A 14,949-nucleotide genomic window follows, 5' to 3' on the forward strand; every position below is an offset into this window, starting at 1 on the left:
GGGCACACCCGAAAACGGCTCTTTCGGGTAACAGAAGCCGGTCTCGAAGGCCATGCTTTTGTATACTGCAAACACCGGGAGCGATTTATCGCGCAAGTGAAGGAATTGCAGACACAATTCAGAGGCGACGCCTTTGCTACGCCATTGGGTTCTAGAGCGCGCCGAGAAAGACTGCCGACGTGGTCTTGAACTGGCTAAAAGCAGACGACACAAAGGTGGCCTTTTAGTTAGTGACGTCACACAGCCTTGCCAAAATGGCGCTTGCTGTCGGTGAGGGAGTTGAGAGGCAGCGATTTCAAATTGAAATTTTGGGTTAAAATAGGCGTTGACGGCCCAGCTCTTTCTTTTTTTGTTTGTGCGTAACTATATTGGGCCCTTTATTCTCAGCTACAAAGGTAAACCGAGAGCAGCTGCACAACCGTGTTATAGCCCCTTTAACTAGAGGTCAGTCTCGTGAAGAGGCACATGCTCCACTTCATTTCCCTTCCGCGATGTATCTGCTCTGTATGCCGTCAGCGATTTTCCCATGTAAACTCACGTGGCAGCACAATATAAGAATCCATGTTTAAGGATTTGATGATTATCCATCATTTTTTTTAGAGATCTTGGCCACCCATAAAGCTTCGCCTCGATTTGAAATCGAACTTCCAACAAGCAAACAGCCATCACTCTCCGCTCCTTACTAACAGCTTACCTTCCTCGTAGCCTAACGTCTTTGGGACGTGGAACTTTATCAAAACAAAATGTTTTCAAGGTTCCTCATTGTGCCTTTTCTTCTTCTTTTTTTTTCTTTCTGGACACGTACGGTGAAGATAACACAGCTGCGCCAGCCACAGGGAGTGATGCGATGCTCAAATGTTTGTGTGCACCAACCCGTTCGCAGCGCCCAGTGGGACGGCTCCTCACAGAGCACTGCACGGCACTTCCTTGTCCCAGCCGTGCGTATCTCCAGCGGCACTAAGCTGCAGCGGCCTGAGTACCTTATTTGCTCAGAACGAGACGAAGAAGTGGCGCGACGTCCGCAAGCGCCCAAACGGCAAGGCTGGTATTGCATAGACCCATGCTAAGCCGAGCTTGTTTCCAGTGAGCCAATATAATACCAGTGCAGCGAAGACATGAATAAAAAGAATAGCAAAGATGCCTTCCAACATGCTGTTGATTTTCATTAGTCGACTCACCGTGCTTGTTTCTGAGCCTCCACGCAACGTAAGCAGATCCTCTGGATCTCTCAACGCTGGCAACTCGGGAGCCGCGTGTAATGAGGCATCCACCACGTCTCTGTATCTCCATTTCTTTCTTGATTTCATTCTCTTTTTTTTATCTTATTATTCACCGGTGATTTATGAAAGCAGGTTGCACAGCATGTTTGCGTAAAAGTTAAACTGACGCATCGCGGCGCGCGTGGTGGCCATCAAATGCGAGCATCTTGCTTCCTAATCCGAGAACATCCACACCTCTGCGTTGCCCCCTTTTTCACTGCCACCCAAGTTCAACCCCTGTCTTTGGGAAAGGGCCTATGGATTGCAGCTTCCAGCGAAAGCAGAAACACTAAGCTTGGACAGAGAGATCGGCCACGCTTCTGTGACCATCAGAACGATTCTGCGGCAAGCAAAATGTTTAATTAACTGTGGTCGTATAAGTGGAAGCAGCGTAGCTATTTCTGACTGCGATGCACTATCGTCTTGCAGAGTTCGTGTAGCACAGACTTGTTACAGACGTGTGAGCTAGGCGGCTTACGCACAGAGCCCGGCATCGGGAGAGAGATGCTGACTTTACAGATAACTGGCGCTGTTATCCTGACCGCCGTGTTAGCTTGCTACTGCTAATGCGGGATGAACGTGGAGGCGACAGGAACGCCATGAATAAACACACGTGCATTAGGAGAACACGCCCGTTCTTAAGATTATTCAAAGTCTCCTACACTCGTTTTGAGCCAAGCAGGGTCTCAAGCACGTTTCTGCTATACGCGTATGCTCACATATGCCGACTCGCTCTTAATAGTACTAAGTGCTGCGATTTCTTTAAGAGGAATGGACATTCTTGGGGAAATTTTGTTGTACAAATTTTGAAAAATTCTACAAGGATTTCATAGTGTGCCTTGAGTAATGTGGAACATCGTTCCAGTCTAAGAAATAAAATTGAAGATACTGAAGCTGTAGTGAACTGTCGAGAGCTATACTAGCCAGATGCAGAGCCCAGGTGATGTAATTTTGGTGCACAGAGTGATCGTATTAACTTCTGCATGGCTTCTAAAGCCGAGGTTGTCTCTGGACTTTCCTTCTACTGAGCGAATACTGCATTCTCATTAATCAGTCAATTAAATGGCAATGTTATGTGTACTTTTAGATCGAATTCACAACCGTCGTCGGGCGACACGAGCTCCTCGCTTCGAGATGCGAAGAAAATGTGCTAGAGGCAAAAAAAAAAGAAAACATTCACATTAGTTTCATTTTGAAGGTGGCTGTGCTAGGAAGTCAGCTTATGTTCTAAGCAGTCTCCGAAAACGTAGAGGTAGAGAAATTAAATTCGTGTAGCGTGAAAAGTGAGTTGAAATATAGTCAAGAGCGACGTCCGCTAAGTGAAATGGAAGCAAAATGCAAAGAAGCCCGTATTGTAACTGCTGTGCGCACATCCCCATACGAGTTTTAAGAAGCTGAACATCGCTCTTACTTCCCGGTAGGTAAAAAGCTTTCCAGAAAAGAGGCAGTACTACAGCTGCTTTACTAAGTTTCAAAAGGTGAGACTGCGCAGAATGCCTGGTCCTCATTTTCTATCCATCCCCGGGCGAGATTAAGTAAAGAATGACCCTCACAGGACTCCTTTGGCAGCAGGAAACTTCCACGTCGGTCGATCTTCGAGTCACAGGTTTCCAAAAGCATACATCCAGACAAGATGCAATGTACATCATACAAGAGATGTATAAAGCACAGAGCGCCACCAACTTTGAGCCATAGTGGGATTGGACATCAAAGGTGTATTTGATAATACCACCCATGAAGCGATACTGGAAGCATAATTAAAAAAGAGAGTTAGGCTAGTTCGAGCTGCTGCTATAGCGACACGGCCTCTGGTTAAAAAAAAAAGAAAGGTTAACAGAAATAAGAGACAAGGACAGGATAGAGCACTGTCCTCTCTTTTTTCCGTTAATTCATTTTTTTTCCTCTTTGCTTTTGTTAGAAAACATGTTGCAAAAGCAACGTTACTAGTAAGCTTGCAAACCATACAACCAGGTCGAAAACTTCACAACTGTGAAAAAACGCTTTCTTACAAACTGCGCATTTACCGTGAAAGTAAACGAAGAAGAGGGACAGAAAATGTGCCTAAAATAAGGTGTACCTCAAGGGTCGTTTCTCTCGCCTACACTGAACAAGCTGCCAACGATCTCGAGGCGTGTAGAAGATTCACAATATATGCGGATGACATCACGCTCCGGGTTAGCAGACGACCTTCAACCGAAATTCAAGGCACTCTACAAAAGTCTATTAACGTTGCGGAGCTATGCTTCCAATAAAGATAGCTCGCTCTGTTCAGCGCCGAATCCGAGCAAATAGTAGAGCACAACGAAATGGGACAGTAGACAGAGGAGGAGTGAGAACTCAACACTCCAAGTTAACCAAGTTATTATACCGAAAAAACACACATCAAAGCATACCTAGGTTTTCGGCTACAGGACAATGGTAAGCCGGACGCTTAGGTGCGGCAAACATTTCAACGGCTACACCAAGTCAAGTGGCTACTTATTATAACAACACGGAGGGTGACAGGTATCCAACAGAACCAACTCAGAAGGCTCACCATGGGCTGGCCATACCTGGCATCATATAACAATGCAAGTCACCAAAACACAAAAGAAGAAACTTGAATGCATGCTTTGGCAAGTTATACAAGGTGCCCTTACATACTCTCGATCCAACTGAGTGGGTGACATGGCCATACTGCCTTAGCTGGATGAGCTGAAACAACTACAAGAGGCACAGTGTAAACGCGTGAAAGTTCTACATAGGGCAAGGTAATGCTGCTCGATCTAAGCTACGCTACCCCACAACACCCACACATAGAACAACAAAAGCCCCAGTGGGACACCGTTAGGCCGAATTAGCGTCGTCTTGATACATAGAAAAAGGGGGGCAGACACACAACCGGCGAGGCCGCAAAATAGAGCACAAAACCTCAGGGAGGACACCGAGTACTGAATCTTATGCATTAATCACGGCTTCCGCACATGGATGACAACAGATTGTACGCCGATAACATAGGACCTATACACTGCAAAATAGTGCCACAACATCAAGCGGAACTTACAGCGGTCGTGGAGGCCGACACTATGCCAAACCCACTCAGATAAAATTAAGTATGGGGTTTTACGTGCCAAAACCACGACCTGATTATGAGGAACGCCGTATTGAAAGACCCCCGAATAATTTGAATCCCCTTTCATGTACACCTAAGTCTAAGTACACGGGTGTTTTCACATTTCGCCCTGACCTAAATGCGGCCCCCGTGGCCGGGATTCGATGCCGCGACCTCGTGCTTAGCAGCCCAACAGCGTAGCCACTAAGCAACCACGGCGGGTTCAAACCCACACGAACCGAATATGCCCATTCGAACAGACAGCCAGACTGCAATGCAGGACACTCGCAGCCGGACACATTCGCGCAGCCCTGCACTCAGTATTAACAGCATACCTCAATGCATACTTTCGCGGCTTAGGGTGATGTTCGGGCAAGGAATCGACCAAGCCCATCGACGGCTACGTCGGGTTGTAGGAATGAAGGAAAAGGTGCTTATTGGCTTAGTTACATGGCTCCAGTTACGAAAGCCCACTCCATGCAGGAGCAAGTTAAACGTCCGAGTTCACATCAGGACCCCCTGTCCACTGCTCCGAAAAGTATCTGCTTTTAATACCGTCGTCTTCCCTAGGCGAGTCGACTAGGGAATCTGAAGACTGTTCAGCAGCAAATCACAATCGTCGCATCCGTTGCGACACCACGTCCATGCTCGCAACACTCCGCAGTATCTCCGCCTCCGAAGCCCGATGGTTTGGAATATGTGACAAGAAAGCAACCTGCTAATACAAGGTCATCGTCGTTGTTTGGTAGCCTTGTTTAGTAGCCTTGGATGGAAAGAGTAGTGGCTATTCCGTATATTCATTCAGTGTCGCACAGGCTTAAAAAGTTGCAAGTAGATATGATGTTAATGTTGCTTTCACTGCTCCCAATAAGCTGGGTAAGATATGCGCTGCCGTACAGAATAAAAAGGAGCGGGTAAAAGGCAAAAAACGAACAGATATTTGTCCAGTGAAGCACAATAAGAACAACAGTTTTACTGACTGTCATATGGGTGTGGTTTATAAAATTCCCCTTAGCTGTGGCCAGTTCTACGTAGGGCAAATGGGACGGTGTATCAATCAGGGGCTAATGGAACATAAAAGGTCGTTAACCGGTGGATCGCCTTCTAATCTTTCGCTACATTGCCGAGATTGTAATTGCACGCCAGAGTTAGATGAATGCGCGATATTGCACAGGCATAAGAATGAAGATACGCGTCTTATCGTAGAGGCATGGCATATCTATAATGGTGGAAGTGCGTGCGTGAGTCAGCCTTCAATTACTTTACTTAAGGAAGAGATTAAGTGCCTTAACAGTTATCTCTCACTTAGACCGGCACGTGTACCCGACTGACACTTGGTGTTACCATTCCTGAGCTTGCGCAGATGAGTTTTGTGTCTTCTTTCTTTTTTCGCCCCGGTGCTCCCTTCAGTTGATAGTCGGCGTTCGTGTTGTCCACTTCTCTACTCTTGTGTCCTGTCTGCACGTCTCACTTCTTCTTTTTTGCAGAATGCCCCCTTTTCATCCTTGCTTCAGGCTGTCAGGTAATAGTGGGGTTGGTGGCCTTTTGTGGACCAGTCAAGAGTCGATGTCCACGCTGCGTTGACCTCCGGATAGGCGCTGATAGATGGGTGATGCTTTGCCTCGTGGAAAACCTCTAATTAACTGCAACTCCCAGGTCGCCATCGTTGGGTAGCACTGGATGCCCCTCCCCCCCCCTTTCATCCTTAGTTCAGGCTGCCAGGTAATGGTGGGGTGGTGGCCTTTTGTGGTGTTGAGACATAACAATACCCAAACATTAGAGTACGGATTAAGCAGATTACGAGTCACACGGGGACTAGAAAGAACGAAGTGGCACATGCCACATCCCGCGCTAATCTCCCGGGCTCTCACCTGTGTTAGTCCGGCCCACTGAACGTGAATGATCAAGGGACCCTTACGGGGCCCGAAACGTCAGTTCCTTATTTTTATTTTATTCTTGGCGAGTGCACGTTTTTTGGCACCATTATGTTTCCTCGACAGACGAGGTTTCGTCGAACACTTGACTATGACTGAACAATACACCCTCATGCAGGTGGAAAGGCGAGAAAAACTCGACGAACTAAGCACCAACTGCATGGCGTATCCACAATCAGACAAACACGTGAAGAGACTAAAGGCGGTATTATAGAAGGGGCGTGCGGCGACGCACCACCTTCCGTTTCCCGTACTTTATACACTGTTTACGTACAGGGTTCGCCTGGCAAACCTACTTGCATGGAAGTGACGGCTTCCCAGACAATGCTCACATTCTTTGGGATTATCCGGCGAGCCTTCCCGCTATCCAGGCTAGCCTGGCCAAACTCGCACGCATATGTAGTCCTGCTACACCTGAGTACTGTGGGGAGTGGCAGGCGGACTCCTCCCCCGAATGCGTACAGGCCCTGTAGGAACTGATGACACAGCTAGGCTTGGCAGACGACAACTGGGACAAAGCGGACGATCACGGAGCCGGGTTTTAATGTTATTAGCCTTCTTTGGGAACGTCATCATGTCTGCCGTACGTTTGTCTGTGCGTAACCTCTTTCCAGACAACTTTGGTGACTGGTTATGTGTCATTGGGTGTGTACTGCTCTTCAATGACACACACACACACACACACACGCACACACACACACACACACACACACACACCAAGAAAAAGATTCTGTAAAATTTCTCCGGTGCTGGGGACAATTGAACGGGCGTCATGTATATTCAGACAATAATGTGTGAATATACATTAAACTGGGAAGGCTTAGGAGTAGAATCAACGGCGAATATCTCAGCAACCTTACGTTTGCAGATGACATTGTCCTGTTCAACAAGACTGGGGACGAGTTACAACAAATGATTGAGGATCTTGAAAGAGAGAGTATAAGAGTGGGCTTGAAGACTAATATGCAGAAGACAAAGATAACGATCAATAGCCGGGCAAGGGAGCAAGAATTCAGGATCGCCAGTCAGCCTCTAGAGTCTGTGAAGGAGTACCGTTACCTAGGTCAATTACTCACAGGGGACCTTGATCATGAGAAGGAAATTTACAGAAGAATAAAAATTGGTTGGAGCGCATACGGCAGTCATTGTCAGTTCCTGACTGGAAGCTTACCATTATCATTGAAAAGGCAGGTGTACAATCAGTGCATCCTACCGGCGCTGACATATGGGGCAGAAACTTGGAGACTGACAAAGAAGCTTGAGAGCATGTTAATGACCGCTGTCAGGATTGGGGGCTCAATCCCATCGTCCGTGGTCCTTTGCCAAGATTGGAGTACGGCATGAATTCGGAGGTAGCTGGCCCATGCCGTCGTCCAACTTATTTACGCTGAGATCGTTGATGAAGTGAAGAACTATTTCTCATCGAGAAAGAGGAAAAGGGGTTTATTTACAGAAATTAACTCAGTCTAACATGACTGCTTGAGAAAAAGAGTATCAGTCCAACATGACTGCATGAGAGAAGTGACTCAGTCTAACATGACTGCTCAAGAGAAGTGTCCTCAGCATTCGCACAACCACAGTTTTTATACACTCGATCCGCCGGCCATACGAGGCGGCGACTGTTCGTTTACTCATCACCAACTCGCCGCTGCTCTGCAGATCAGTTTACAGACACAAAGGCACACACATTCCGATGCCCAAACGACGGCGTTGGAGGGGTGCCGTTCCGGGAATTATCGGTGCCGATCGAGGGTCGCTCGTTGTTTTGCGCCACGCCGAAGCGTGAGAAGCACCAAAATACCTCGTTCCCGCGGCAGCTTGTCCATGCGTGTCAAATCAGCTCCGCGTTGGGGAACTCCGGAATCATTGTTCACACACCGAACTAGTTCCGTCACAATGTCGATGGGGCTGGAGGAAGGAGGCAGTTTTCAGCACAAAGGCCGCTTCTTCGAACGCCTCCTAGCTGCAGCGACGGTGAGGGGGAGATGCGCGTCGTGTCGCCCTGTCGTAACTGTGTGGCAATCTTGTTTTGCAGCTCGCCATTCTTAACAGCGCAAAGGCCGCTTCTTCGAACGCCTCCTAGCTGTAGCGACGGGGAGTGCGGAATGCGCGTCTTGCCCCTGTGTCGTAATTGGGTGGCAATTTTGTCTTGTAGCTCGCCATTCTTAACACCGCGCAAAGAGTGATAGAACGAAGTATGCGAGGCATATTAAGAGGCAGATAGAGAGCGGTTTGGATCAGAGATCAAACGGCTATACCCGATATCCTATTTGACAGATAGAGAAAAAATATGGAGCTGGGCAGGTCATGTAATGCGCAGGTTAGATAACCGGCGTACCATTAGGCTTACAGACTTGGTGCCAAGAGAAGCGAAACGCAGTCGAGAACGGCAGAAGACTAGGTGGGGCGATGAAATTAGGAAATTCGCGAACGCTAGTTGTAATCGGCTGGAGGAGGACAGGGGTAATTGGAGATCGCAGGGAGAGGCCTACGTCCTTGCAGTCGACATAAAATAGGCTGATGACGATGATGATGATACATTCAGACACGCGCCACCCGCGAACTTCGCGGCGGTGCCACTAGGAGGCGCAGTGTGTGCGCAAGGAAGCGAGAGAGAGGAGCCCGGGTGCAGTACACGTCTTATACATGACGCGTTTCGGTGGTGGCAGTGAGGTGTGGCGCGAGATTGCTTCCATGCGAATCCTATTAATGTCGACAGTCATCCTGAGATGGCTTTTGTGGGAACCTTTTTCTAAAATATACTTTATTCTCTCTTTATCCCTTGCATGCTGGTCTCGGTTAGTTCACTTTTCTTGTAGTTACTAACCAGCTGGTCCAGGAAAAAAATACTATTGCTGTCTCGATATCTCAGAGCGATAACATCCGAACACAAAGCCATATAAGTTGTTAGCAGTGTTAAAATCAAGAGCAACAGGTAGAGACTGAACAGCGTTTGAAGATAAATGTACAATATCACAGGCGTTTTTTTCTCTAGAACCTGAAAAAATATCCGCCTAACTAGCATGCGAAAATGAGCGTGAGCATGAAGTGATTCTTCGTGCAAACTTTGCTGGCGCCTACCTGAGCGTACGAGAATCGTGAACGTGTAATGCCATAGGCATCGTCATTATGTCGTCATCGCCTTCATGTTCGATGCCTAGCACAATGACTTTCTCCTACTCTGGCTATCATCACCAGCGTCCTTCCGGCTACTGCAACCCCACACTTCGTCTTGGAGACCCAACTTCGCCCTCTGACTCGTACCGCAGTCCATCACGCAATTTCCACCCGCCGCGGTGGCTATGACGTTGCGCTCTTGGGCTCGAAGCTGTGCCTGTCATCCCGGCCGCGGAGACCGCATTAACAATATGGGCGGAATGCAAAAACGCTCGTATACCGTTCACTGGGTAAACGTTAAAGAGGCCCGGGTGGTCAAAATTAGTCCAGAGTCCTCCACTACGGCATGCCTCATATTCAGATCATGGTTCGGGCACGTAATACTCCGCAATTTAACTTTAATAGCGCAATTCTAGTAAGAGCAGCCGTAACTATTCCTAGCGTGAACTGAAGTAGATGAGCTAAAACTTCGAAGTACACGTTTATCTATAGGGACTATGTATCCCGGGCCGCATTTTGAAGCAATTCTTTTCCTTCGATTTTCTTTTTTCTCTTAAGATCCGTCGCGCCGAGCGGCCTATTCCAGCGATAACGCTGGCGCTGAGGGGCGCGCTCCTCTGCAAATGACGATAAGAACGAAGAAGATAATTTGTCAAAAGGTCTCAACATAGAATCACACTTTAAGACTCGACAAATGGTGCATGAGGACAGCGATGCCTTGCGCCATTGAAGGCATATTGCGAGAATTGTGGGACTCCGCGAGAGCTCAGCTGAAGCGCGGTTGACGTTACGATCCTTTCGTGCTTAGCGTGTCAATCGCGTTATCCGTGGTCTCTCTATTCGTGTGATCTGCTCTTGACTTTTTGAAACAGTCATTTCTCGCAAGTTTACCGAAAAACAAAAAAGAAAAACTGCCGACCACGGTAGTGAGCTAAGTTGCTAAGGCACCTTTCAGAACACGTACCCGTCTTTCTCTAACATGCATATTTTAGAAACAGACTTTTCTACGGCCCTTTAATTATGCAACGGCCGTGCGCTGTCTAGCTTCCTTTCTCCAGCGTCGTGTGGCGCTGCCACCGGGTGCTGATCGTATAGAACAGACCACATGCTGTAAGTCGCCGCAGACTCGGTACTGCGCAGCGTGCAACATCACCAGCGCGAAAAATAAGTTTATCTTGGCGACGGACATGTCGGTGGGTGCTGTGTTTTCGCTCTGAAAGATAAGTAACCCGAGCTACATGGCTTTAGCGCCGCTGGGAAACCAGCGCGTATGAGCCGCCATGCGCCCTAAGGCTTCTTCGCCATTTCGTTTATTTTTCACGCAAGTGTAAACTTTCTTGTCAATTGAAGTCTGAGGTTTTACGCGCCAAAACCATGATTTGCTTATGAGGCACGCCATATTAGGGTACTCCGGATTAATTTTAACCACCAGTGGATCTTTAACGTGCCCCCAATGCATGGGACATATGCGTTTTCGCATATAAACTTGCCTCTATAATTTAAGGTAGTACGCACAAAGACAGATAGCCCACCCCTTCCGGCCGTTTCATTCGATGTCAGAGCATTGTCCGCCTTCAAAGCGCCGAAGACCTGTACTTCGATGCATTGAAAGCAATGACGTACTCCAAGTCGTTAAACGTTGCGTATCAAATTAAAGAAAGAAAAAGCCCTCGCGCAATGCAGTTTGTTGCGTTCCTTATACGTCGTGGTGAGGATCGTTATGAATACATAACAAACAACGTGTCACGTTGTATTTTTTAGTATAACGGCTCTGTTTCCTGCTCTCTTGCGATTCTGGTTCCCCATTTCTACCATTGGAGAGAAGTTAAGGCCTTGTAAATCTCAAAAACTGCTTCTAGTTTTACTAAAAATTACTTCTAGTTTGCGCAAGTGCTCACAGATGCTACACAGAGTCCGAAAGTCAGAGCTATAGGGGACCAAATTCAAAGTGCTTTTCGCTCCTGAGAAGTTTCTTCAGTTCGCCGGGCAACTTCGTTGACATAATCTCTGTCAAGATTCGCAGGCGCCTGCTCTTACGACAGTTGTAGCGTATAGGACGAGTGTTTTGAATATGGACCCAGGGCCCGTATTCACGACACTTCTGCGTAAGTGCCATCGGCACTTGCCTATAACTGCTGCCATCTTCTAGTTGTTAAGCTGATCTCTATCATGTTTGGCGGGAACCAGAACGCCAGCCAATCAGGAGGCGCCCTTACGTAAGAGAAGCTTTGCGAATGTCTGTCCTAATTCACAAAACTTATTACGTGAACGCCGGCCAGTGCGATCGTTGGCCTCACTGGTGTTATCGCCAGAGGCGATAACGACGTGCATGATTGCCGACGCGGCGGTGCATCTAGAGCCGCTCTCACTAAGAGAACGTTATAGAACACGGGACCGGATTTATCTTGATTCTGTAGCATACAAGCGCGTTATCCGAGATCTCCGAAAAGCGGTTTCAACTTCAGATTTTATTTGCCTGAAATGCGACCAGTATTTAGCTGTCAGCGGATAAGATCGCTTTCCACAGAACTTCAGCCGTAGAGGAACACTTGTTCGGCCAAACATTAGGGCCATCGCACGCCTGCAGATGTTCGTGGAGCACCCCTACGAGCTGCCGTGACATGCAAATATAGCGACGTAGACGACCATTCTCCACAAGGCGTCGTTAATTAAAATAAATCCCCGAAGGCTCACGGTGAGTGCGGTATGAAGCAAAGGTTTTGGCGCGGGATTAGTTCTTAGTAAGACATTCTGTTTCTTGGTACACGGCATCCGCGTGTGTATAGTACAAAAGGCACGCAGTGGACGCAGTGTAGGCACGGACATTGCGCTGGCTTGTGCTAAGTGACCATTGCGGACACCTAACGACGCGCACGGTAGCACGCCAGCATCCTCTACACCGTAAGAAAAAAATCACACACATAGTGACAGGAAACATTTGTTTGAGACAGTATGTACTTATCAGAGACACAGAGTAGGCACAAGCGCTGCACGGACCATTTCTATCAGTTACGATGATATGTTAATCACACAACAGCAAATTATACGTATCCAGATTAAACGACCGTGTAACGGTCGCCAACCGCTGTTCAGATAAGCGGCAGTGAAATGTCTCAGCCGCCGCTGACTTGAACTGCAGTTGACACATCGCGCGCTCCCTTAATATCGCGTGCGATAGAAATCAAAATCGCTATCCGCTTGCACACATAAAGAGAGCGAGAGAAAATGCACCAGTTATCCACTTTTTTCCGCATATCAGAAAAAGAAAAGGAGGGGGAAGAAAAATTACGTGCACTACGCGGGTAAATATAATGAAAAGTGCGCTGATACAATAATTAGGCACGGTTCCGTTTGAAGAAAATTTACCAAATAACCTCCACATCTAAGATTAGCCAGATCAGGCCACCTTCATACGTTATTTTGGACGACAGTGGGCACGCAACAATGATGCGTACAGTTAACGCTGGCTTTGCAGTACCACGATATTTAGCGCATTGACAATATAAGCACTGAGCTTTTCTTATCTATGCGGAGAGGAGGTACTTCAGGAAAGAATGGATGACGTTAACCAAGGCACTATCTGTTGTCGTTACGTCCGTTTTTATTTTTTCAGCGCTACTCAGTTTCCCAAAATGACTGACAAGAAGCTGCACGGGGATTGTTACAGCTCACCTTATAACCGCGAATGAATTCACATTTCGAACAATTCATGCTCACGCAGTGCCTGCGGCCCTCGACTTACGAGCTCTTCACTTACCCACTGCAGTCCACAGGACGAACAACAGAAGCAGGGCACGGTGCAATGACCGCCAGGGCGCCATGTGGTCGATCTCAGCTGCTTCCCCGACAAACACCGCCGACGCCGGGCGAAATTTCTCGGTCCAGTCTGCTCTGTGATTTCGGGCAGATCACCAGTCTCTTGTGGCGCGAAGGTCCCAGCCGGCTACGCTCACGATTTCCGCACGATGGAAAAGTTCTGATCGATACAGGCAATCACCGTCACTCTCCGCCGCCGCAAAAAGCTTGGGCACCTTTCGCTCTTCTAGCTTTTGGCACGCCGACGATTGCAATGCGCGAGACGTGGTGCGTGGGCGGCTCTAACGACAGCGCTTGTCAGTCGACGTCGGGCGTTTTCCGTGGACGCCGAGAAAGCGTGGCGCCTTCGAAGGGCACGCCACTTAAGAAGCGCAGTGGCCTACCGAGTCCCGCTTCTGCCCTTCGATCAGACTTTAAAAGCTCTGTTTTTTTCTTTCTTCCGTTGAAGGAAAAATGCAGTAAGAGAAATTGTTTGAGGATCCTTCCTCGCTAGCTGGAAGCGTTTTCACCCTTTCCCTGGCAAGAAGAAGACGAGTCACCTCCAGGACAAGATAAGATAAAAATGAAAAGCGGAAGAGATGTGCGTCTTGATCTCTCGGCGTCTTCAAGTGCAGCAGAAGCGCTTCTTCTCGTACGGTGGTTATATTTTTGTCTTGGCAGCCGCTGTCAGCGTCCTTTCGACCTCTCAGAGCTCTGACCTGGACCTCTGTTGTCACAGTCACTCGCAGGTCACTGTGCTCTGGTAGCGGGCAGAGGCGAAACAGCCTCTGGAGCGTGTCCGACAAAAGGCGGTATATCGCTGGACGACGCTCCGCGAGTTGTTGTCAGAAGCAGACGACGCGAAGAATAATACCCGCCGGAGGCTCCCCTCAACAAGTTGCGACCCCCTCGAGCGCAGTCGGTTTTGTGACGAATTCAGATGGAGAGCTGCCACGGGCGGCCGAAGCCGCGAGTCCGGCCGAAAGGGAGGGAACAGCGAAGAGGCGAGGGACGCGAGCCTCCTCCGCACGACGCCGTGGGATCCTGCAGCTCTCGGTCGGGACCCTGCGTCCCGTAGCGCACCCGCTTCGCTTTTGAGCGACGGCGCGGGCTCGAGCGCAAGGTATACAATCGACGAGGAGATTCCGCGACTGAAGCGCCGCCGTGTGTGGCGCCATCTCGCGGAGGGCCGGATAAGTGCTTCGGGAGAAGAGCCGGCGATGGGACGGAAACGCCGGGACGATAGAAACGCCAAAAGAATCATTTTAGAGAGCGCTGGCAGAACGGACCTAACGCTCGGCGCCCTGCGAGATTGATGGAAGGCTTGACTTTTTACGCTGCAAACCACTTGGGCTGGGAAGCCTGTCTTAATTTTTCAGCTGCTGACTGCACAAAAATGTCAGTTTCTGCGTTACGCTCCCCTCGGGGTGAGGGTGAATCGGTCAGGATAATCGAACTCGCGACCTCATGCTTAACCGTGGAACTGTAAAGCCGCTGATCAACTACGGAGGATGCGGACAGCGCGATGTGCCGACAGTGCCGGAGAAAGCGTGAAACTACCTATAGTGACTTCGTTCACCGAGCACCTCATGCATGTAATGGTGCTAAAAATTGACTATTTTCGGTGACTTGGCAATTGTAAGTAGCCCTCTGTGACAGCTTTTCCTTACATTGTATGTGTGTATATGCGATGTCCGTAACGTAAACCTCAAGTCTAAGGTTACGTACTATCAAGTGCTAGTACACTACTTCT

At 48.6% G+C, this 14,949-nt stretch overlaps 1 protein-coding gene across 4 annotated transcripts in view; it reads right to left on the reverse strand.

The window, feature by feature from the left end:
• The window catches only part of Hasp (Hig-anchoring scaffold protein), an 810,838-nt gene extending 796,536 nt beyond the window's left edge, over window positions 1-14,302 (reverse strand). For 3 of the 4 annotated variants that reach the window (XM_065432843.2, XM_070523594.1, XM_065432840.2), the window contains exon 1: window positions 13,159-14,301. In XM_065432843.2, the coding sequence (XP_065288915.1) occupies window positions 13,159-13,222 (64 nt within the window). In that variant the 5' untranslated portion in view covers window positions 13,223-14,301. Of the gene's footprint in view, window positions 1-13,158 lie in introns of all 4 variants that reach the window. The other variant, XM_065432842.2, reaches the window with a different exon arrangement.
• Window positions 14,303-14,949: the final 647 nt, after the last annotated feature.

The sequence above is a fragment of the Dermacentor albipictus genome, chromosome 1, assembly GCF_038994185.2.
Source record: "Dermacentor albipictus isolate Rhodes 1998 colony chromosome 1, USDA_Dalb.pri_finalv2, whole genome shotgun sequence".
Lineage (NCBI taxonomy): Eukaryota > Metazoa > Arthropoda > Arachnida > Ixodida > Ixodidae > Dermacentor > Dermacentor albipictus.